General features: G+C 58.2%; 1 protein-coding gene across 8 annotated transcripts; it reads right to left on the reverse strand.

Annotated features, from left to right (window-relative positions):
* Positions 1-552: 552 nt before the first annotated feature.
* On the reverse strand, positions 553-21,295 carry MTSS2 (MTSS I-BAR domain containing 2). Of its 8 annotated transcripts, none has more exons than XM_029208163.1 (16): positions 19,729-19,906; positions 14,821-14,882; positions 14,659-14,732; positions 13,725-13,809; positions 13,549-13,640; positions 13,389-13,463; positions 13,043-13,051; positions 11,926-12,083; positions 11,608-11,715; positions 10,520-10,617; positions 8,778-8,904; positions 2,906-2,980; positions 2,429-2,605; positions 2,079-2,244; positions 1,236-1,995; positions 553-1,091 (listed from the first exon to the last, which is right to left on the reverse strand). In XM_029208163.1, exons 1-16 carry the CDS (start codon positions 19,795-19,797, stop codon positions 1,013-1,015), a joined length of 2,214 nt encoding a protein of 737 aa, XP_029063996.1. In that variant the 5' UTR covers positions 19,798-19,906; the 3' UTR covers positions 553-1,012. The 8 variants fall into 8 exon arrangements, with proteins under 8 accessions (XP_029063996.1, XP_029063973.1, XP_029063990.1 ...); XM_029208140.1 differs by having other exon boundaries at positions 8,778-9,000; XM_029208157.1 differs by having other exon boundaries at positions 553-1,995; positions 8,778-9,000; positions 19,729-21,295.
* Between the last annotated feature and the right edge of the window lie 191 nt (positions 21,296-21,486).

Genomic DNA, 21,486 nt, shown 5'->3' on the forward strand with positions numbered 1-21,486 from the left:
CAAAGAGCTGCTCTCTGGCCTCCGGAGCCATTAGGCCCTCCTCCTGCCACAGGCCCAACGCCAGTGTGGGCCCCCCCCGCCCCCGTCCCTCAGGCACTCTTGGACACACCCTGTACCGTCTACCCTGTCCCCACAAGCAGTCCTTGTCCGGTCAGCTCATTTTATTGTGTGTTCATAAAAGAACCCCCTCCCGTCCCTCCCCCCACCCCCAGCTCCAGCCCCCATCCCCAGAGGTGGCTGAAACCATCACGGCATCCGAAAGCAGCTCCTGGGGGACTGGCCAGGTGACCCCTAGCCTCTGGACTCCTTCCCTGCTGCCCAGCCCCGCCCTGCCTCCAACCCCAGCCACCCCTGGGGGGAGGGGATGCTGCTTCAGGGTCCCCAGCCTCCTCCAAGCAGGTCCCCTGCATGTCTTCCCCAAGAGGCTTGACTTGGGCCCAGACCCCCTTCCCCGACAACGACGACGACGACGACGACGACGACGGCGGCGACGGCAGCTGGGCTCCCAGCTGCAACCTCCCCAGCCCCCCCTCCCCCCGCCCCGCGCCCCCAACAGCCAGCCATCCCGTAGCGCTTTCTCAGCAAACCAGATACCTTAGCCGGTTGGGTCCCTGGCCCCTGCACAGCTGCTCCCCGTCGGCCCTGCTCCCCGACGGAGAGGAGCCTGGAGAGGCAGAGAGATGAGACGATGGAGGAGGGAGGAGGCGGGGGCTCAGTCAGGGCGGGGTGGGCTAGCATTCCGGAAGAGCCCGAGGCCACTGTCCCTGGAGAGATGGCGAGAAGCCAGGCTAGCTAAGCGGTGGCACTGCGGGCCCACCCAGGCTGGTGGGACCAGGAGAGGCTGGCCCGGCCCTGCTGCTGTGGGCAGGGAGCATGGCTCGGGGGCTCACCCACACCAGGAAAAGGCAGGGCCCGGAAGGAGGAAGAGGAGGGACAGAGTGGGCAAGCAAAGGTTGAAACAGGCTCCAAATCCAAGTTCCAGGCCCGCAGCCTCCGTCCTGGCGAGGTTTGTTCAAGAAGTCATTTCCTGTTTAAACCTTGAAATCCAAGATGGGTGTCTCTTTCCAATAAAGTAGCTTTGCCTCGTATGACTTCAAAAAAAAAAAAAAAAAAAAGCTTGCCTGGCTCTGCTCTCTCCTGACTGTGCCTTTGCTCTGAAGTGGCCACTGCCCACCGACCAGGCCACCTGCCTCGCCCGGGCCAGAGGGTGGGATCACAAGATGCGGGGCGCCGACCTGTCGTTGGTGACGGTCCTGCGGAGCCGCACCCCGCGCCGGATGGCCACCAGCATGTCTTCAGCCGGGGGGTCGCTGGTGGCAGCGGGGGGCGGGGTGGGAGTCTCCTCCACAGGGGTGGCTGACAGGGCAGTGGGGAAGGGGAACTGGCCCTCGCCCAGGGCGTGGGCGCCTGCCACCAGCTCCCCGAGCTTCTCCACCAGGCTGTGCCGGTTGGCAGCCAGCTGCTGCTGCTGCTGCTCGTCGCCCTCGGCCGCCAGCCCGGCCCCCGGCCCTGGGTAGCTGGCGGCCTCGGGGGACGGGCTGCCCCAGGCTGTGTTGGGCAGGCTGAGCCTCTTCGGGGAGGCCCTGGCCAGGTCCGGGGCCAGGGGCGAGGCGGCCTCGTCGGTGTAGAAGACGCACTCCTCGCTGCCCGCCCGCGTGGGCCCCACGTAGCCGGGGGAGTCGGGCACCGTGGGCGTCTTCACGGGGACGATGGGCGGCCGGATGGGGATGGGGCCGGCGCTGGAGAGGGTGCGGCGCACGGCGGGCTTGGTGGAGGGCGTGCGGCGGATGGTGGCCACGCCAGGGGGTGCGCCCGAGGTGGTGGGCAGCCCGGCGGTGGGTAGCCCCGCAGTGGAGGCCGGGCGCTTGGTCTGGATCAGGCGGCGGTAGTTCTGGGCGATGTTGCTGTTGCGAGGGATGGTGGATGACTTGTCGAACTCGGGTGGGCCCTCCCCGTCTGCGTCCCCGTTCACTGAGTAGCAGTCGTAGTCGGAGCCTGGGGGGCATGGGATGCAGTGGGCCTGGGGCCCTGGGGGCCTGTGAAGGCCCAGCCGCCTGCCCCCGGCCCCCGGGGCCTACCTTGGGAGGGGATGGTGTCCTCGGAGCAGGAGGGCGTGGTGGTCTGTGTGCTGTAGCCGCTCGAGTACTGCAGGGAGTCCCGGCTGCTCTTCTGGTGCTCCAGGCTCAGGCCGCGGGTCAGCACCATGGCCAGGTCACTGGCCGCGGGGGACACCTCCTCACCGTGCTGGGGGTGGTAAGACTGCAGGCTGAAGCCTTGCTCCCCGCTTCCCTCTCAGCCCGGACTGCAGGCAGCCCCCAACAGGCTGAGCAGTCTGAGCTGGCCCTGCGACCACTTGCCTGGCCTCCTGAAGCTGACCTAGAAGTGAAGGTGGGGCCCTGGTTGGGCTGCCCAGGGAATTGCCGCTTACCTTGGCTGCGATGGTGGCAGGGGACATGCGGGGTCGCGGGGCCTCCTCTCCACTGGGGCCCAGGGTGCCCCCGACAGCCGGGCCTGGCTCTGTGTCTCGGAGGAGCTCCACTCGGTCCTTCCTCCGTTGCAGGGTGCTGCCTGAGGGCTGCTCGTGGGGGCCGGCCTTGGCCCAGTCCTGCAGGGCATGGCCAAGGGGGCCCTCACTGTTGTTGAAGTTCAGGGTTTCCAGACCCACATGGGGCCTCAGGCTCACAATCATGGCCAAGGACAGAGCACGGAGGGCGCTGTGACACCCCAGTCCTGCCAGGCCCAGGGGCAGGATGGGGAGCCCCGGGAGGGAAAGATGTGAGCGTGTGGGGAGTGGCTGCAGGTGGTGCCCAGGAGGCCTGTCTCGCGGGAAGCAAGTGCTTCGTGCACGCCCCTCTGGTTGAACCTGGGCCCTCCCTGTGTCCCGCTGCGGGTGGGAAGCACTGACCGTGGTAGGGGAGCTGCACTCGCTGACGGACTGGCAGGTTTCCGAGGCCTCGGAGGACGCTGAGCTGGAGGACTTCTGCCACGCAGAGGCGAGCAGGCAGGAGGATGGGCGGGGAGGCAGGACGAGAGGAGGGAACAGATCTGGTCACAGCGCTGGCATGCAGCAGGGCCTGCTGACTCAGCATTCCCACCCCACGCCCTCCAGGGCCACGGCCACGGCCGTGAGCGTATGCAGTGGAAGGCAGCACCCAGAGCGCACGCCATGGGCAATGGCCTGCCCCCCAGCCCAGCCTGATAACCACACACTTTTGAGGATTAACAAGAAGGCTGGCTGCTGATGGCCTAGATGTGGTGGGCAGGGAAAGAGCGATACTCAGGAGGGCAGTGTGGGGTGCTGGCTTGAACTGCCGGGTTGATGTGTCACTGTTTTCTCAGAAGGGCAGGCCTGGGGGAGGAATGGAGTCCAGAGTTCCATCCTATACATGTTAAGCTGAGCTGCCTGTTAGGTATCTATGCCCAGATGCAATGCAGGCAATTGTATTTACAGTCTGGAGTTTAGGGAGAAGTCCGGTTTGGAACCACAAATCCAGCAGCCGTCGGACAGACTAAGGTCACCTAGGCAGTCAGGATGACGGTGGTTAGAGAAAAGGTTCAAGGACATCAGGCTGACGTTCAGTGCTTTGGAAGAAGAGGATGGCCCAGCGAACAGGAGTGACAGGAGCTGCTGGTGGCGTGGAGGAAGACCACGAGCAGGTGATGTCACAGAATCAGGGGAAGAACCTGACGCGCAAAGGAGGGAGGGGCAGTTGTGCTCGGCTGCTGGGGGTCCGTGCACATGAGGCGGAGGGGTGTCTGTGCAGACCTCCAGAACTGTTTCACAGAATGGTGGGGCAGAAGCCCACGGAGGACAGGACCGAGGGTGCCCAGGAGGCTCCTGCTCTGGACAGTGGCAGGAACTAGGTGCCCTGGAGGCCCCCCAACTCAAAACAACAAAGAGGGACTTCCCCGGTGGTCCAGTGGTTAAGTCTCCACACTCCCAGTGCAGGGGACCTGGGTTTGATCCCTGGTCAGGGAACTAGATCCCACATGCATGCCACAACTAAGACCCGGCACAGCCAAATAAATAAATACATAAATAACAAAGAACAACAACAACAAAGAATGAAGAAAAAAGCAAGGGCAGAAACAGGACCATGAGGGTCCCCAGGGCAGAGGCTGGCTTCAGCACTGTGGTTGAGAGACTGGGCAAGTGGCAAGGTGGAGAGCTCACCCTGTTGATGACCCAAATTAAACCTGGAAGGGAACTAATCAGTAGCACCTCTCCAGATCCTGTACCAGCCAAGTAAGATTCTCTAAATCATCCTGGTTTAGACCCCCAGATCTTTTTAATAGTTTATGATGAGCCAAGATGACTAAAATAAAAGGAGCTAAACTCTATAGGTAAGGATTCGGAGGAAATAATAAACACATTTAGAATTTTACCAATATAATTGTTAAGACAAAAATAAAAAGGGAAAAAAGTATTTGGAAAGCAGCGGAAAAATTCAACACCCATTCACGGAAAACAAAACACTTAGACTAGCAATAGAAAGGAACTTCCTTCATCTGATAAAGAGTTATCTACAAAAATATCAATACTTTTCTTTCTGAGGTTGGAAAAAGATAAGGATGACCATCTCTATTTAGCACTGGAAGTTCTAGCAGTGCAATAAAGCATGAAAAAGAAGTAAAAAGCAAAAGGATTGGCAAAGAAGAAAATGGTTGTTTGTAAAAGACAGGGCTGTGTATGTATTATAGAATATTCAAAAGAACTAATATGTGTTTTCAGTGAGGTTATTGGATACAAGATCCACATGGAAAAAAAATCAAATTGCTAAATATCAGCAGCTAAAAAACAAGTAAAAGACTCTGAAAAAAGCCGAAATAATTTAAAATAGCGTCAATAACATCAAATACCCAGGGCAAAAAAGTCCAGCAGTAGATGTGCAAGATCCTCACATGAAAACTGCAAAATATTACTGAGAGAAGGTAAAGCCATCATAGATGGAGAGACATATGTAATCCCAGTCAGAATCCCAGGGGTTGCTTTTTGTTTTTTTTTAGTGGAAACTGACAAGCTGATATTAAAATTTATAAGGAAATGCAAAGGGCCAAAAACTGACAAGGTAATATTGAAGATTATCAAAGCTGGAGGACTTTTATTACCAGATATCAAGATTTTTTATAAAGCTATTAATAATTGAGACGGTGTGGTATTGGTACAAGAACAGACAAATCAACCAGTGGAATAGAATACAAACTCCAGAAACAGCTGTGCATTCACAGACACCCGTTTTATGACAAAGGTTAACACACTACAGTGCAGTGGAGGAAAAGATGGTATTTTCAAAAAATTGTCAATTAGATATTCATATGGAAAAAAAGACCTCTACCTCACCACCCCCCCCCCACACAATCAATTCCAGATGAGCTGCAGATCTAAATGAAGAAAAGGTAAAACAAAAAGGCTTTTTTTGGAGGAAAACATCTTTGTGACCTTAGAGTACACAAAAATACCTCAAACAGGACAGAAAAAGCAATAACAATTGAAAAAAATGGATAAATTGGACACACATTAAAATTAAGAACTTTAGGTCATTAAAAGACCCCATCAAGGGAGTAAAACAGCAACCCACAGAATCAGAGAAGATTATCAGATGAAAAGGCTTGTATCCACAATATATAAGAAGTTCTACAAATCAACAAGAAAAAGACAGACAACCTAGGAGAGAAAAATAAGCAAAAGATCTGAACAGGTCCTTCACAAAAAGAGGATATCCAAATGGCCTTTAAAAGTATGAAAAGGAAAAAAAAAAAAAAGTATGAAAAGGTGTTCAACCTCATTAGTCATCAGGGAAATACAAATTAAAGACACAGGGCACTATAATATAACACCTATCAGAACGGCTCAAATGAAAAGGATACCAAGGTCTGGTGAGGAGGTGGAATAGCAGTAAACCACTGCTGTGCTCTTCCTGTCCATTTAATTATGGGAAGACATCAGAGACACTCAAGATGAGGGATATTCTACAAAATACATAACCAGTATTCAAAAGTCATTTAAGAGGGACTGAGGAGCCATTATAGACTGGAGAAGCCTAAAGAGAGACGATAATAAAATGCAAGGCAGGGTCCTGTGTTGGATCCTGGACTCCTGGACCAGGAAAAGGACGTTAGTGAGAAAGCTGGCAAAATGTGAAGAGTCTGTTGACTAGTTAACAGTATTGTGCCTGTGTTAATTTCCTGGTTTTGAAAATTGTTTGGTAGTTACGTGAGACGTTAACATCCGGGGAGACTGTGGGGAGGGTGGGTGGGAACTCTGCACTCTTTTTACAGATTTTCTACAAGGCTAAAATTATTTCAGAATTAAAACAAACCCTTAATGGATAAGTTAAATAGCTATAAAATAGAGAAAAAGTACATTGGAAGATGGACCTGAAGAAATTATCCAGAGAAACAAAGAGATGGGAAATATGACAGTGAAGAAACACACAAATGAAAGTAAGAATAAAGAGATAATGGTTGACGGGCTTCCCTGGTGGTGCAGTGGTTAAGAACCTGCCTGCCTATGCAGGGGACACGGGTTCGAGCCCTGGTCCAGGAAGATCCCACATGCCGCGGAGCAACTAAGCCCGTGTACCACAACTACTGAGCCTGTGCTCTAGAGCCTGCAAGCCACAACTACTGTGGCCTGCACGTCTAGAGCCCGTGCTCCGCAACAAAAGAAGTCACCGCAATGAGAAGCCCGTGCACCGCGATGAAGAGCAGCCCCCACTCGCCGAAACTAGAGAAAGCCCACGTGCAGCAACAAAGACCCAACTCAGCCAAAAATAAATAAATAAATAAATTTATATATGAAAAAAAAGAGAGATAATGGTTGAAAATTCCTAGAACAAATGAAAAACATGAATACAGAGATAGAGAAACACAAACACACCAAGTGAGGTTAAAGAAAAACAAATCCACAATTAGACACATTGTAGAAAAACTAAAGTGGCCAGAGAGAGAAGTCAGATCATTCACAAAGGCACAACAGTGACTGACAGCAGACGTTACAACCAGCCACAGAATCCAGAACACAGGGGGAATATATCTTCAAAATGTGGAAACGGAGTAACTCACCCCAGAATTGCATCCCTGGCAAAACTAACTTTCAAGAAAGAGGAAAAATATAAAGCATGTTTACAGATAAACAAAAACTGAGTTTACTACTACAGACCCATTCTAAAAAAACTTCTAAAGGACATATTTTACTTCAGAAAGAAGGAAAGTGACCTTAGAAGGAAGATGGGATACAAGGAAAAAATGAACAAAAAAAGTGTAAACACATATGGGTAAATCTAAACATACAGATACTGTATGTATAAAATAATGATAAAATTAAGAAGAAAAATGTCAATCATGGGGACGATTAAAAAGGAGGTATATATAGCTTATAAGGGGAGGGAGTGGGTGACTGAAGTTAAAATATACGTTAAGGTCCTTGAATTATTCAGGAGGTGGGGCTGTGACTTTGCTACGGATGCATGGTAAAATTTCAAGGTAACCTGTAAAAGAAATGAAATAAGAAGTATAACTTAAAATCCAGTAGAAGGAAAATAATGGGGAAAGGAAAAAACAAAAAGCAAGAGAAGAGACAAAAGCAGCACAGAAAAAGCAGAATGAATAGAAAGAAAAAAGTAAGACAGAAGTCTAAATATGCCAGTAATCATAATAAATGTGAATGGACTAAAAACGTCAATTAAGAGATTGTCAGATTGGATAAGAAAAGAAAATCTAGGCATATGCTGTTTATAAGAGACTCATCTAAAACATAAGGACATAGTGAGCTTAAAAGCTAAGAGACAGAAAATGATACCATAAACACTGAGCAAAATAAAGCTCAAGGAGCTGTAGTAATATCAAAACAGACTTTAAGCTAGAAAACATAAAAGTAACAGAAGATCAACTACATCACGTTAGGAGATTCAGTTCACTAAGAAGAGTTAACATTTTGAAGTTGTATGCACCTAATAAAATAGTCTCAAAATATATAAAGCAAACGGATAGAGCTATATGGGAGAAATGAACAATTCCAGCTTTTCAATTACTGATAGGTAAAGCAGACAGGAGTGAATGGGGAATGAGGTAGAGGTGGTCAGTGTGGACAAGTCTTTTGAGAAGTTTTGCTGTGAAGGAGAGACTAGGTGGCTGGAGGAGAACATGGAGGAAGGGAGGAGGGCTTTTAAGATGGATGACACTAGAGCATGTGTTTGTGTGCTGACAGGAATGAGCCAGCAGAGGAGGGGAGACTGGCAATGCAGTGGGGACATCCTTGGGCAAGAGGGCAGGAAAAGAGAGAATGCTGAGCTCAGATGGAGGCACTCGCCATGATGGGGAAGGACAGCACCCTGGGCATGTGGCCTGACCTCCCTCTGTCTTCTGCTGTAGTTCCTCTGTTTCCATCTCACTGAGGCTGCAGGATCTGAGCCTGCATCTGAAGAGATTCTTGGGCCAGTCTCTGTGTTCAGAATGAGCTGGCCAAAGTGTGGAGAAGGGGGAGGATGTCTGCAGATCCTGGGCCTCCTGGGGGTGCCTCCTAGGGCCAGCCACTCCATCACAGCCAGCCTATGCAGGGGGAGGGTCACAAGGCGCCAGAGCTGGTAAGCTGCTCTAAGACCTTCCAACTCTCCTTAGCCTTGAGGCAGTGAGTTGAGGTTGGTCCTCAATGTGGTGGCCCTGGGGACCTCCAGGGCTAGTCTCAACAGCTGTAGGTGGCCCCCAACGTGGATGGCCTGAGGCTGGCATGAGGCCACTGCACCCTACCCCAGGTGGTTCAGCAGATGCCCCCTCACCTGGCTGGTGACGTCTGAAGGCATGGGCGAGGGGGGCTTGGAGTAGGTGGCATCCTGGGAGATGAAGCCAGAGTCGTGGGAGGAGACGCTGGAGAGGCGGGCGCTGGCGGTGGCCGGCTGTGCCAGGCTGCGGTAGCGACAGGTGGAACCAGGTGAGTATGTTTGGGCACCCCCAGGCCACGGGGCTCCGCCACCCTTGGCACTGCTACTGCTGCTGGGGGCGCTGGGGGAGTGAAGGGGGGTGCACAGCAGCCAGACAGGGAGACACAGGGGTGTGTGTGGAAGGGTGACAGACGAGGGTGGGGGAGAGAGGTGAGGGGCAAAGGAAGGAAAAGACAATGTCAGACTACAAGGTCCTGAGACCAAAGTGCCACAGAGGAGCTGGGTTCCAGGACTGTGGGACAGGGTGGGGCCTGGGCAGGGGACCACACTGAAGAGCTGGCCCAGCGCCTGCCCCCGGAGCACCCCAGTACTACCTCCTACTCTGCCATCAAGAACAGGAGACCTTAGGTTAACAAGGAAGAAACGGAGTCACCCAGCATCAAAGAGTTTCCCAGTTAGGCTACAACCAGACATAAGTCTGATCATGACTGTCTTCTCAAAGTCTGATATTTGCTATCAAATCCTAATTGAACGTCTACTGCGTGGTGACGGTCTGTGTGGGGCTTGGACTCACCATTGCCCTCATCCTTTCCGCCCCCTGAAGGGTGTCCAGCCCTCTGTAGTTCATATCCTCTATGCAACCATTTCATCCCTGGGCAACGTTCCTGGCAATGAAGGTCGCCTTCCTCCTGAGCATGACCAGGAAGGTCCCCAGCCTCCACCCTTGGTCATGGGTGTCCCCTGCAATCAACTCTCCCCTCCTGTGCCAGTCACCCACCCAGGGGCTGAAGAGCCGCCAGTTGACGTGGACCCTCCTCTCCCTGCAGGAGCCGCTGACTGCTGTGCCTGCCTTACCACCCATGCCCCCAGTTGCCCAGCCAAGGTGGATCTGGGGAAAGGGTTCCTGGCACAGAGGGGTCTCCCCGCCAGGAACCCGCACTATGCTCACTGCCCTCCCGCCGAGGAGCCTTGAATCTTAAATAGCTCTCCCAATCCCACCCAGGAAGTGCTCCTGCGCCTGAGCCCGACCGGTGACCGAGCAAGACCTTTGGCCTCTCCCTGGCTCTGTAAGACCTCGGGGCCCAGCTTAGGCTGAGGTTCGGGCCTGTGGCAGCTGCCCAGGCACCAGCTCTCAGGAACCAGCCAGGCTGCAGTGTCCATAAGGTAATAAGCCTGTAGCCTCAGCGCATGTTCCCCAATGCCTCCACCGCCCTCCCCATCTTAGGCTCTTACTATTGCCCCAGCACCGTGTTGAGCCTGGCAGAGTCTAGTGGTTAAATGCTGGGGTTCTGTACCTCAGCTTTCCCTTCTGTGAAATGGAGACAACACCATACCTGATACGGTGGTGTTAGGATTCAATGAAGAAAATGCATAAAGCATTTAGCACGGCACCTGGTGCATACTTATTACTCCATAAATGAAGCTGCTGCCCCTCCGCCCGCCCCCAACACACGCCTGCACTAGCAGCAGTCTTGCAACGAGAGGAGTTTCCCCTATGCTTGCAGATTCCTTGGTGACGTAGGAGTTGTGTGAATTCTGGGGCCCTGAAGCTATTCTTGATGCAGTTTTGGTGGGACCTTCCCGATCCCTTGCTGCAGTACCCCGCCCCTCCCTGCACCCCACTTCAGCCCCCCACTGACCTGCACATACTGGACTTCCGGGAGCTGGAGCTGCTGGGCGATGAGGGTGGGGTCTGGTAGGACCAGCTGTAGTCTGAGCCCTTCAAGTCTTTGATTACCTGGATGGACATGAATGGGGTCACTGGAAGCAGCCCTGCCCTGCAGAAAGCCTCATCCTTTTCCTGGGCCTCCCCTCAGAGGGCTAGTAGGGCCAGAGGCCCCCTGCTGTCTTCCCCATTGAGAACCGGGCCCCAAAGGAGATCCCTGGGAGTCTGAAGCCCCCTGCCCCCCAGCCTTTTCCTAACACAAGCTCCTCACTCAGGGGCAGGAAGCAGGGCTGCCAGCCTTTTCCTAACACAAGCTCCTCACTCAGGGGCAGGAAGCAGGGCTGCCAGAGGGCTGGGGGGGATGCCTGGGGAGATTCTGCCCCCTCTGCTTCTCAGGGAAGCTGCGCAGGCCAGGACATGGGAGAACCTGTTGCTCCTGAGGACTCACTGTCGCTGGCAGAGGAGCCAGGCCAGAGTGACCATGAAGGACACCACGGGGTTCAAATCCTGGCTCTGCTCTGCTCTCGGGCAAGTTCCTGGGTCTCTCCTGGGTTTCTCCTGTGAAATGCAGCCAATCATTCCTATTTTAGAGGGCCACTGGGGTGAATGAATGAGGTGACCCATGGGAAGTGCTCCGTGTGGGCTGGGCACACAGTAGGCGCCTGGTGAGAGCAACGCCACGGCGCTGTCAGGTAGGGCTGACCCTAGTGCAATGGGAGCGTGGTGGTGAGGCGAAGTGGGCAGGGCGGCACATGGGGGCAGGAGCGTCTGGGTCTAGGGGAGCTGACGGGTCTGGGTGTGGATGCCAGGTAGGCATCATCAGGCCTTGCTTTCTCAGGGGGATCCTGCGGGTCTGGGACTTCCACCCGTCTGCTCTCGATATAAGGCCCCCACTGGGTCCTGGGCACACCACCCCTCACCTGGGCAGATGCTCCTAGATCCCCACAGGTGGCCCTCTGTGTCCAGTTGCCTCCTCCAAATGCTGTCCCCTTTTCTCCTCTATCATCCCCAACCAAGGGCAAGCCATCCCCTCCCCTGTCCTGTCCCCAGGGCTGGCCGCACCTGCTCGCTGGCGGGGGGCAGCTTGTGTGGCTCCGCGGTCAGCACCACCAGGTCATCGATGATGCCCTGCAGGTGGGTGATCTCTCCCAGCATGGTCAGCTCGCCGTTCTGATGGAGCAGTGAGTCAGCCTCTCGGCCCCGCCCCTGCCCATGCACCCTGGAGGACCAGGCCACACTGGGTCTCCCCTCCCTCACCCCTTCCCACCAACCAACGTTGCTTGGGCTGATGGAGGCTCCCAAATCATGGTTCTTGGGAACCCCTCAACTAGCCCAATGGTGGAGACGCTCAGAACGCCTCTCTGTTCCCGAGGAACCCACCACCACAGGCTGCAGGAAGGTGATAAAGGTGCAGAAGCGGCCACGCTCCTCAATCAGGGCCCGGCGCACCGCCTGCTTCTCCGTCTCCTCCAGCAGCAGGTACATGTCGTTCACATCCTGCAGGGCACTGTCCAGCTGGGGCTGCAGGTCTCCTTTCCCTGGAGGGGTTGGGAGGAGAGGCCACGCTGGGGATGCCGGCCCGGCCCACTGCATCCACAGCTCAGACCCCGTGGTGGTGTCCCTGGTCGTGGGGCTGGGCACTGCCATGGGGGCCAAGGGACTGGGGAGGGCAGTCGGGACGCTGGGGCTTGTGGAAGGGCTGGTCCCCAGAGCAGAAAGGACAGATAAACAAAGCACACAGGAAAGATACCAAAGCTGCGAAGCCACCCAGGTCCTGGGGTGAGCAAAGCCCTGGGCAGCCCCAGGGCCGCCCTTGGTGCAGTTGTGCTCAGGAGAGCCCAGTGGCAGCCTCCACAAGAGCTGAGACTTCCACCCCCCAGGATACCCTCACTGCCCACGGGATGGTGGCCCCTCACGTCCCAGGGCACAGGGAGGAGGAAGGGAAGCAGGACAAAGTAGAGCGTGGGGGGCGCAGCTGTAGGCCAGGCCACGAGGGGGTGTAGGGGCCAAGAGGGCAAGGGGCTGGGCCCAGGGGACAGGGAATGGGGTGCCTCCGTGTGGGTCCCCCCTCAGCTCAGGGAATGATGCACAAGGACAGCAACAGCGACACCAAGAAGCGGCGAGAGACACGGAGAGGCGAGAAGATGATGTAAAGGAGACAGCGAGACAGGAAGTGGGGAGGCAAGAGGTAAGGACTCTGGGAGGGCCTGGTGGGGGCGGGGCAGCCAGGGCCTGTGTCCCCACCCTGCCCGGTCCAACCCCTCTTGGCCTGGCAGACTGACCCAGCAGTGGCCCCGGACTCATCCCTGGCCAGGGGCCCCAGGGGCCCCAAGGGGACTGTGCCCCAGGCCCCTCCCTCGCTGGACCGACCGCCTTCCTCGCTCTTCCTTGGCCTGGAGAGGCTCCTTCCACTGGCCCTGAGCTGGGGGAGACAGACAAATGCGACAAGGACGACAAGGACGGGAGGAGCAGCTGGAGGGATGGACATCTGACTTACCAAGTAGCTCTACAGGAAGGATTGGGACGAGGAGAGGAGAGACAGAGAAAGAAAGAATGTGTGAAAGACAGCCGGATGGACAGAGCCACTCCTGGGGGGGGGGGGGGTGGGGTCTGGGGGTGCCTGGGCCTGTTGGCCTCCTGCTGCCTCCCTGGGAGGGGAGGTCCTGGGTCGGGTCTGGGGTGCAAGGTGCTCCCTCTGCCCCACCCAACAGGTTGGAGTGTCCTGTGTGCGGGATAGGACCCCTCAGGCCAGGATGATGCCCTGGGGTGCCCCACAGGGCGGCAGGGGATACAGAGCGGGGCCCCGTGGGGCTGTGCCTCTGTGGGCCAGCTCTGGGCTCTACCTTTGCGTGCTTTCTTCTGCAGCTTCAGTGTGTCTGAAGATTTCTTCTTGATCTCATGCCTGGCTCGTTTGTACTCTGTGCAAGGGATGAGAAAGGAGCCCTGTGACGGCGGTTTCCGTCCAGTGGGGGGCGGGAAGCACGGGCCGAGCCCCAGACCCACCTTTTGCGTGGTCCTTGTCCAGCTGGTTGGCCGACTTCTTCCAGTCCTCGATGCGCTCCTGCAGTGGGTTGATGAGGCTCTCCAGGAGCGCACTGTGGGCGGGGGCAAGAGGGTCAGGTCCACCATGGAGGTGTCCCCGTGACACGCCCCCCTCCCCGACCGCAGCGCCCACTCACTTGGTGAACTGCCGAAGCTTGGTCTCGATGCTGCGGTGGCGCATGCACATGCGCGTGAGCGCCGAGCCGATATCCCGCGTGGCCCCTGGCGAGGCAAGCGCGCAGCATGTGAATGGGCCCGCCGGGGCTTCTGCAGTCCCAGCCTCAGGCCACGAGGGGGCGCACCGGCCCGCGAAGGCTGAGCCGGCACCTCGCGCCCCGCCCCCCAGCTTTCCGCAATCCTGCCGGCCCCAGCAGGCGACTTGATCTCTTCTCAGTATTTACCAAGGCCCTCCTCCGAACTGGACCAAGGTCCTGCCCATCCTGGCTATGCCAGCCTCCTGCAGCTGCGGCTGCTCTGCTGGTCGGGCCAGGAGCTGCCCTTCACCCCAGCTGGGAGAGGCTGGCATCAAAGACATCCAAAGATCCAACCAAAATCCCCTCCTGCCCTACCAGGAACCCCCTCCAGGTGTGCCCAGATGCAGATGTGAGAGTGCCAGCATGCGCCCACTGCCTTGGTTCTCACCACCCGAAGGAGCAGGGGACCCAGGTCCCTGCTCCTTGGACCAGAATGCAGAGGAGATGCCAAGGCCAACAGGGAATGTTCACCTGCCCTCTGTGCTCTCAGAAGGGCAGAAGGCGGTGGAAAAGAAGCCACAGTCAAACTCACCATAGGGAAGCATGAACAACTGTGGCTGAGGGGTCAAACCAGCCGCCCAGAAGCGAGAAGGGAACCCCCCTTTGTAACATCCTGTCATCTTTCACCCACTCCTGCTTGCATGCCTCTAATGACGAGAGGCTCACTCTCTCCACAAAAAGCCCATTCCATTAGGGAGAACTCAAGGTCCCGACTCTGGGCCTGGTGTCCTCTTCCCAGTTCATATTCCACTTAGCCTTTCCAGCTTCCAAGCCCAACCTGGGGCATCCCCAACCTCCAGCCATGCCCCCTCCCTACCTCGGGTGTTGGTGGCCATGTCAGCCACTTTCTGGAAGGCATCCAGGAAGGCCACAGCAGCCAGCACAGTGGTCCTGGGGAGATGGACAGCGGGATGGTCTGTGGGTGAGGTGTCTTTTCTACCCATTCCCTCCCCAGTTGGGGCACCCTCAGCAGCCTCACCTCAGCTGGGAATGCAGCTTTGTGGCCTTGGAGTTGAAGTCCTCCCAGATGGGGTAGGAGCTCTGCAGAGGAGATGGGAGAGGAAGGGAGACTCCATGAGGACTGCAGGGCTCTACCTGGGCTGGGCTCCCCACATGCCTGGGTCCAGACTCTGGGCAGTTTCTAAGACAGCAGCCCTGCCCCTGCGGAGAAGAAGGCTCCTGGGCTCTCTAGGGGGAAAGGCGACCAAGGACAGAGACCTGGGGCATGAAGAAGGCCTGGCCCTGGGAACAGGCACCTTTGCCCATTCCTCCCTTCCTGACAGTCAGGAACTCTGGCCCACTGTCTGCAATGGTGGCCCACATCCTCAACAGAGATGGAAACAGTGAATGGCAGGTCCTGTCTCCTTGGGGATGGGAGGGGCCTGGCAGGGAATCTGGGCTGAGCCACACGAGGGGAACTATGTTCCCCCGACACAGCCCAGGATGGTCCACATGGCATGGGGGCAGAGGCACAGTGCCAGGGCTCAAGGCATGCTAGGTCTAAACTGGGGCCTCTGGGGCCCCCACCCTGTGCCCTGGAAGGAGCTGCCAGCCCGGCCATCCATCCATCCTGGGCCAGCAGAGGTGGCTCCCAGGCCTGGGGAGGCTATGGCTGCTTCAGAGCCTGGCCAGCCTGCCTGGGACAGTCAGGCCCCAGGCTGAATGGGGCCTTGTGCGGCCAACAGAGCCACCTTTCTCCACCCCCGGCTCCCCTCCCCTCCTGGGGACACAGTGTGGCCTTTATCCCAGCCTGGCCCAAAGTTCTGAGTTGGGAGGGGGTTTCCCAGTAGGGAAGCCAGGCTCTTGGTGATCAAGTTGTCCAGTGAGATCAAGGGGTTTTTCTGGCTAATGGGCCCTCACATGGCTGTTGGGTCCTGGCCCAATGGCCCTGTGGAAGACTTGATCCTTGAAGGGGAGCCTCAGGCCGGCAAAGCCCCTAGCCCCAAAGTGCTGCCGACCTTCCCTTCCATGTGGGATGGGACGCTGGGAGCTGGGGATTTTCCAGTGGAAAGGGGGAAGGCAGAGACCCCAGTCCCCAAGGCCTCAGAGGGAGGCTTTGCCAGGCTGGAACCCCAGGGACAGGGCCAGCCTGCAGGGGTGGGGAGAACAGGGCAGCTTCTGGGAGCCTCAGAAACTCCATCCCCTCCCAGCCCAGCCCAACCAGTGGCCAGGGAAAGCAAATATTTGAGAAGTTCACACAGGCTGGAGCGGGAAGGGGGAGGCTGTGCGTGGGCTGTCTCTGTGCGGCACGGCTCAGGGTAAAGGAGCCCGGGAGGCCACCCCTGACAGTCCTCAGGGCCTGGCGCCCTCCGTCACCTCAACACCCTCAGCCCTAAGCCTTGCCAAGACCTCCAGGGAGGAGGGATGATGCTGTGGGTACAGGGGTCCAGAGGCACCGTCCTGGCCCCCAGAAAACCTAAGCACCCCCAGCAGCCTCTGGGCAGTCTCAGAGGGCAGCAGACTGGGAGAAGCTGGGAAGACACAGGTCCCTACCCCATTAAAGTCCCCGGCTGGGGCCCACCCCGACGCTTCTGCCCAGCCAGGATGGCTCCAACCCAGACCCTCACAGCCTTGGCTTTCCCGGTGGAGAGGGGACAGGATAGGATGGGGCATGGGGGAGGCCAGGCCCAGTCCCTTCTCAGCAGATGGACAGGAGCACCTGGGTCTCTTAGGACCTGAGACTCCACCTCCCACTAGTAACTCATGAGGTCCCTAGAGGTGAGGTTGAGGGGCCGAAGCAGCCAGGGCCCCAGGGGTGTCCTCAGTCTTCACCTGGACCTGTGCCCTCACGTGGGCCGCACCCTGGCTGTCAGGTTCTAGGACCCTGGGTTGTCATCACTAGTGACAGGGACTGCTACTGTTGATCAAGAGCGTGCGGTGGGCCAGGCACTGTGTGATCGCATGGAATCCTTACAATGACCCTGTGAAATGAATACTGTTGTCACCCCCATTCTACAGATGAGGAAACTGAGGCTCAGAGAGATTAACCGGCTTGCCCAAGGCCATCGAGTGCCAGGGTCAGGATCTGATCCCTTGTCTGACTGGTCACTACACGTCAGGGATCCACCCCCCACCACTTCTGGAATGCACGGAGACGAATATCTGGGCATCAAGGGTGGGTAGGGGGCAGGAACTACATGGATGGGAGAGATGCCCAGCTCTGCCCCCAGAGCAGTGGGCTGCTCTGGAGGGGAGAGGTTACATGCTCACTAGAGGTGCTCAAGTGGATGGGATGAGACCGATATGGAGGCTGCTGGGCCCCAGGCCCCTGGCCCCCGGACACTGTCTCTGACCGGGCGCTGGGCTGAGCGACTCAGGTGAGCGACTCAGGCTGCAATCCCAGAGAGGGGTCTTTCTGGGTGGCCTTGGGCCAGGGCATCCTCTCTGAGCCTGTCTGCTCACCTGTAAGGTCAGGATGGGAAGTGCACCGATGTCAGCAGGTCAGTATGGAGACTGCATGGAAAGCACTAGCACAGTGCCCGGCACACAGTAAATGCTAGGTTAATGCTGGCAGACAGAGCAGACACTTGACCCCTGCTTCTCTGCCAGGAGCCTCTCCCACCTGGCCAGGGCCTATGTGTCCGGGTGACACTCCCCACTCTCGAGGGCAGGCAAAGATTATGACCCTGTTTTCTGGATGGGCCAGTGCTGCTGAAGGTGAGGCCTGGGGCTGAGGCAGAGCCCTGGGTGCCACACCCAGCCCTGTCATCTTGGGCAAGTCCCTGCCCTTCTCTGGGATTCGATGGGCATCTGAGCTAAATGAGGCACAGCAGGCAGGGAAAGCTCCCGAGGGCCCCCTCCCGATCCCTGGGCTACTGTCCTCCTCCAGGCCCCCCAGCCTCCAGGTGTAGGTCCTCCTCCCCCTACTCTGCCTCTCCCACGCCAGGGTCTGGGCCTCCAGGAGGGCCGGGGTGTGCTGTTGTGGGGCCTGTGGCCGTGCTTGCCCTGTGTGGAGGGGCCTCACAGGTAAGCTCAGTCTCCTCAACCCGGCCACGTTCCTCTACGGAAACCCTGCTGCTTCTGTGGCTCAGGCCACAGAAGGAAACAGCCAGAAGCCGTCCCTCAAATCCAGATGATCGACCTCCAGGTGGCCCGGTCCCCTGCTCTGTCCCTGGCCCAAACACACGCGTGTGTCGTAGGTATATCGGGACTTGGCATCACCGCAGGTGAAACCTCTCCCAGTTTGCTTCCACATGTCAGAAAATCCTGCCTCAATCACTTGTTACAATCTGGGCCCATTTCCTTCTATCTTATCCCAAAGTGCCTTGCAAATTGCCTGGAGAGGGAGGGAGACAGTCCTGCCCCTCTGCTCTGTGCAAAAGCTGCTGCTCTCTGCAGTGTTTGTGGAGAGGATGCCAGAAGGAGGAGGGTGTGGGAAGGTCCCCCCCTCTGCCAGCCCTGGGAATGGTTGGGGGAGGGTTGTCTGGGCTGCTTGGTCCCAGGAAGGAAACCCAGTGCCAGGGCTGTGATGTCCACAGGGCAGGAGGGGCTGCTGAGGGCAGAGAGAGGCCAGGACTTTTGGGGGCCGGCAGAAGCAGCTTGGAGTGGAGTTGCAGGGGATGGAGCTCTCAGGGGAGCACCCTATACGGGGGCAGTGAGTGGCACCTATGCATGCTGCTAACCCTGTAGTTCCTAGTGAGGGTGGCTCCAGTTCTCTTGGGGGTGGGGGTGGGGGCGCAGGGATCTGGCAGCTGCCCCTGGGGCTGTTCCCCCGGCAGCACTGGGAGCCCCCGAAGGGCCTGCTTGGGCACTGCGGTGTGTCCTCTCGGGGCCTGCGGCGCCACAGGAGTCTATGTTGTGTACTTGGGAGTGTGAGACAGCTTGTGAGGGCGGGGGTCTGAAGAGGTCCCAGTTCTCTCCCCTGCTCTTCCCCTGCCCCACAGGCCTGCCCCAGAGGGGAAGGGTAGAAACGCTGCTTCCTGGTCCCCGTCCTGTCGTCGGAGATGCCCTTCCCCTCTGCCTAGTCAGCCTGGGGCGGCCCTGCCAAACCCTAGCCTCTTTGGGGGAGAGGAGCCCCCTCACTCCCTAGACCACCAGTGAGAGGTGAGGTCAGGGAGTGTCCAGCAGTCTCCTTAATGACCTTGAGCCATTCCCAGGCCTCAGTTTCCCCACCTGGTGAGCCAGCGGTGGGCCAGGAATTGGTGGCCCGCTGCAGCCTGACCTTGGGTAATCATGGGGAGGGGCTGGAGCTGACAGCTCGGAGCAATAGTAGCCCTTCCCTGGGGCTGCTCCATCAACCCAACCTTCTCCCTCCTCCTGCCAAGGTGGGGACAGAAGCCTTGGGATGCAGGAACGCTCATCGTGGAGACCTTGGAGTCCTGGATCTTGTTTTTGGGGACCCGGGCAGCGGGTGCGGAGGCCGAGGCCGGCAGGGAAGGAGTTAACGGTTCCCTGCTTTATTATTTTTCCCTGCTTTGGCGGTGACAGCATTGTCTGGGCTCCCGGGCCGTCGTGGGCGGGGGAGTGGGGGGGATGGTGGTGGTAGGGGGCGGAGGCCGGAGAGACCCCGGGCCCGTTAAAGGGCCGTGGAGTCGCTCCCGGAGCCAAACCCCATTCATGGTTTGGGGGTCTGGGGCGCGGGGAGCCCGCGTGTGCGCAGGCTCGGGTCTGGTCCCCAAGGGGGCGCTGCGACCCGGGCGACCCGGGGCTTGGACCCCGGGCACCGCACGGACACCCCGACACACAAGCACCCACACCCCCCAAGACGGGCACCCAGAGACCCGGGCGCACGGCAGTCGCAGGCCAGACGCGCTCAGACAAACAGACACGGCGGCGCACGAACACAGCGGGGCACGGCTGCCTGCCGCCACGCGTCCCCAGAGGGGGCACGCACCCGCACAAGCACCCGCGCGCCTGCAGGGCGGCCAGCCCCGCCGCGCCCCGTTACCTTCATGTCGTTGACGATGGCCTGGAAGAGCCCTCCCAGGGCGCCGCACTCCTTCTCCGCCGTCTCCATGCTCGGGCCGGGCGGCAGCGTCGGCGGCGGGGCGCAGGCTGGGCGAGGGGACCCAGGCCGCGGCGGCTTTCGCTCCGAGGCCGGGTCGGGCCTGCAGCCTCCGGGCTGCGCTCAGCGGCCGGCCGCGCCGCGCTCGGGGATCGCGGGCCGCCGCGGGGCGGCGCGGGCCATGTCGCGGCGGGGCTGGCGGGCGGCGCGGGGACTGGAGCGGCGTCCGTAATCCGAGCCGCCGAGGCTTGGACGTCACGTGGACGCGCGGAGGGAGGGCCGTGGGGAGGGGCAGGGCCGTGGCGGGAGGGGTCTGTGGGAAAGACCGGGCGAGCTCCGGCCCATTCACCAGGAATGGAGCCCGGGCTTTGAAATCCGAGCCCCGGCGCGGCCGAACTGGTCGGGCTAGAGGGCCCGGCAGGCGCAGGCGCCGCCGCGGTTCGGGGGCGGCGCTGGGGCGGGGCTGCCCGGCTTGCCCGCGGGAGTGGGATCAGTGGTTGGGTGCCCGCTCCGGGAAGGTGCCCAACACCACCACCCCCTCCAGCCTTTGGTCTCTGGCCGGTGTGTGTGTGTGTATGTCGGGGTGCGTGTGTGTGTGTGTGTCGGGGTGCGTGTGTGTGTGTGTGTCGGGGGGTGGGTGTTCCCGCGCTTTAAGAAGAGGGGGGCAGGCTGGGGTCCTCGGGGCGCATCCCGTGGGATGGATACACCACCCTCAGCAGGGGCGCACGGTGCCCTGGAGGCCACCCGCCTTGGAACGTTTTATCCCCGGCACAAAAGGGTTTGGACCCTCCTCCAGAAGTTCTGTGGCTCCTTTGCCAAGCAGTGCCAGTGCTGATGCCACCTGCATGGGGTGCCCCAGGCCGGGCCTTTGGGGGTGGTGATGTACTGGTCCTCAAGCAACCTCTTTCCTCGGGTTGGGGCCATGTGGGACCAGCAGAACAGAGGTGGGCCACTGTCCCGTCTCTGACGCCAGGGTACCCACGTATGAGGATGCATGTGTGTGTACGTTGGCCATGGTGAGTTCAGTCTGTCATCCTGTTCTGGAGACTCCAGGCAGGGAAACCCACCCTCCCAGCCCTATGCTGGGGCTCTGGGGAAAAGCCCGCACAAGATCCTTCTCTTCTATTCCAGGGGCCCACAAGAGCCACTTGGGAGATCATTAGGCCAATCCGAGGCTTCCCAAAGCCTGGGGTCAGGTGGACTCTGGCTTATAGGTTTGGTGAGCTAAGGCTCATTTAGCCAAATCAAGGGGTGGGGATGTGGGAAGCCCACCCCCTGCCCCGCCCAACTCCCTGCACTGGTCTGGGCCTTCCCCTCCATCCCCAGTGACCTGGAACGTTCTGCAGTGTGCCCCTTCATTCAGAAACTCCTGAGGCTCAGTTCATCTGTCTAATGGGGACATGTCCCATGCCCCCCGGGCGGGGGGTTGTCAGGATGGAAAAGTCAGATTAGGTGCCTGAGAAGGCAGGGATCAGGGGGCCAGGCCAGTGCTTTGTGCTCTCCAGGAAGAAGGGGCTGGTTCTATAGAGGTAAGGGCTGGGCCCAAGGCCCACACCCCAGTCAGGTGAGTGTGCAGAGAGCGACCAGCCTCTCCTGGCAGAGCCAGCACTCCTGGGACCACCATGAGAACAAATCTCTAGGACAGGCAGCAAGGTCCTGGGGCAACTGCAGCATCAGGCAGGGGCAGGCATCAGTGGGAAG

Source organism: Monodon monoceros, unplaced genomic scaffold (assembly GCF_005190385.1).
Source record: "Monodon monoceros isolate NGI ecotype Baffin Bay Population unplaced genomic scaffold, NGI_Narwhal_1 Super_Scaffold_10, whole genome shotgun sequence".
In the NCBI taxonomy this organism is placed as follows: Eukaryota; Metazoa; Chordata; class Mammalia; order Artiodactyla; family Monodontidae; genus Monodon; species Monodon monoceros.

What these genes read in the sequence shown, in the direction of transcription:
- MTSS2 (XM_029208140.1), bottom strand. Translation starts at nt 19,797, where the DNA reads ATGGAGACGGCGGAGAAGGAGTGCGGCGCCCTGGGAGGGCTCTTCCAG. An exon ending in CGGAAGTCCAGTATGTGCAG is followed by an intron (nt 9,001 to 10,519) that starts GTCAGTGGGGGG and finishes TCACTCCCCCAG; the next exon opens with CGCCCCCAGCAGCAGTAGCA. An exon ending in AGGACCGTCACCAACGACAG is followed by an intron (nt 1,092 to 1,235) that starts GTCGGCGCCCCG and finishes TTTTTTTTGAAG; the next exon opens with TCATACGAGGCAAAGCTACT.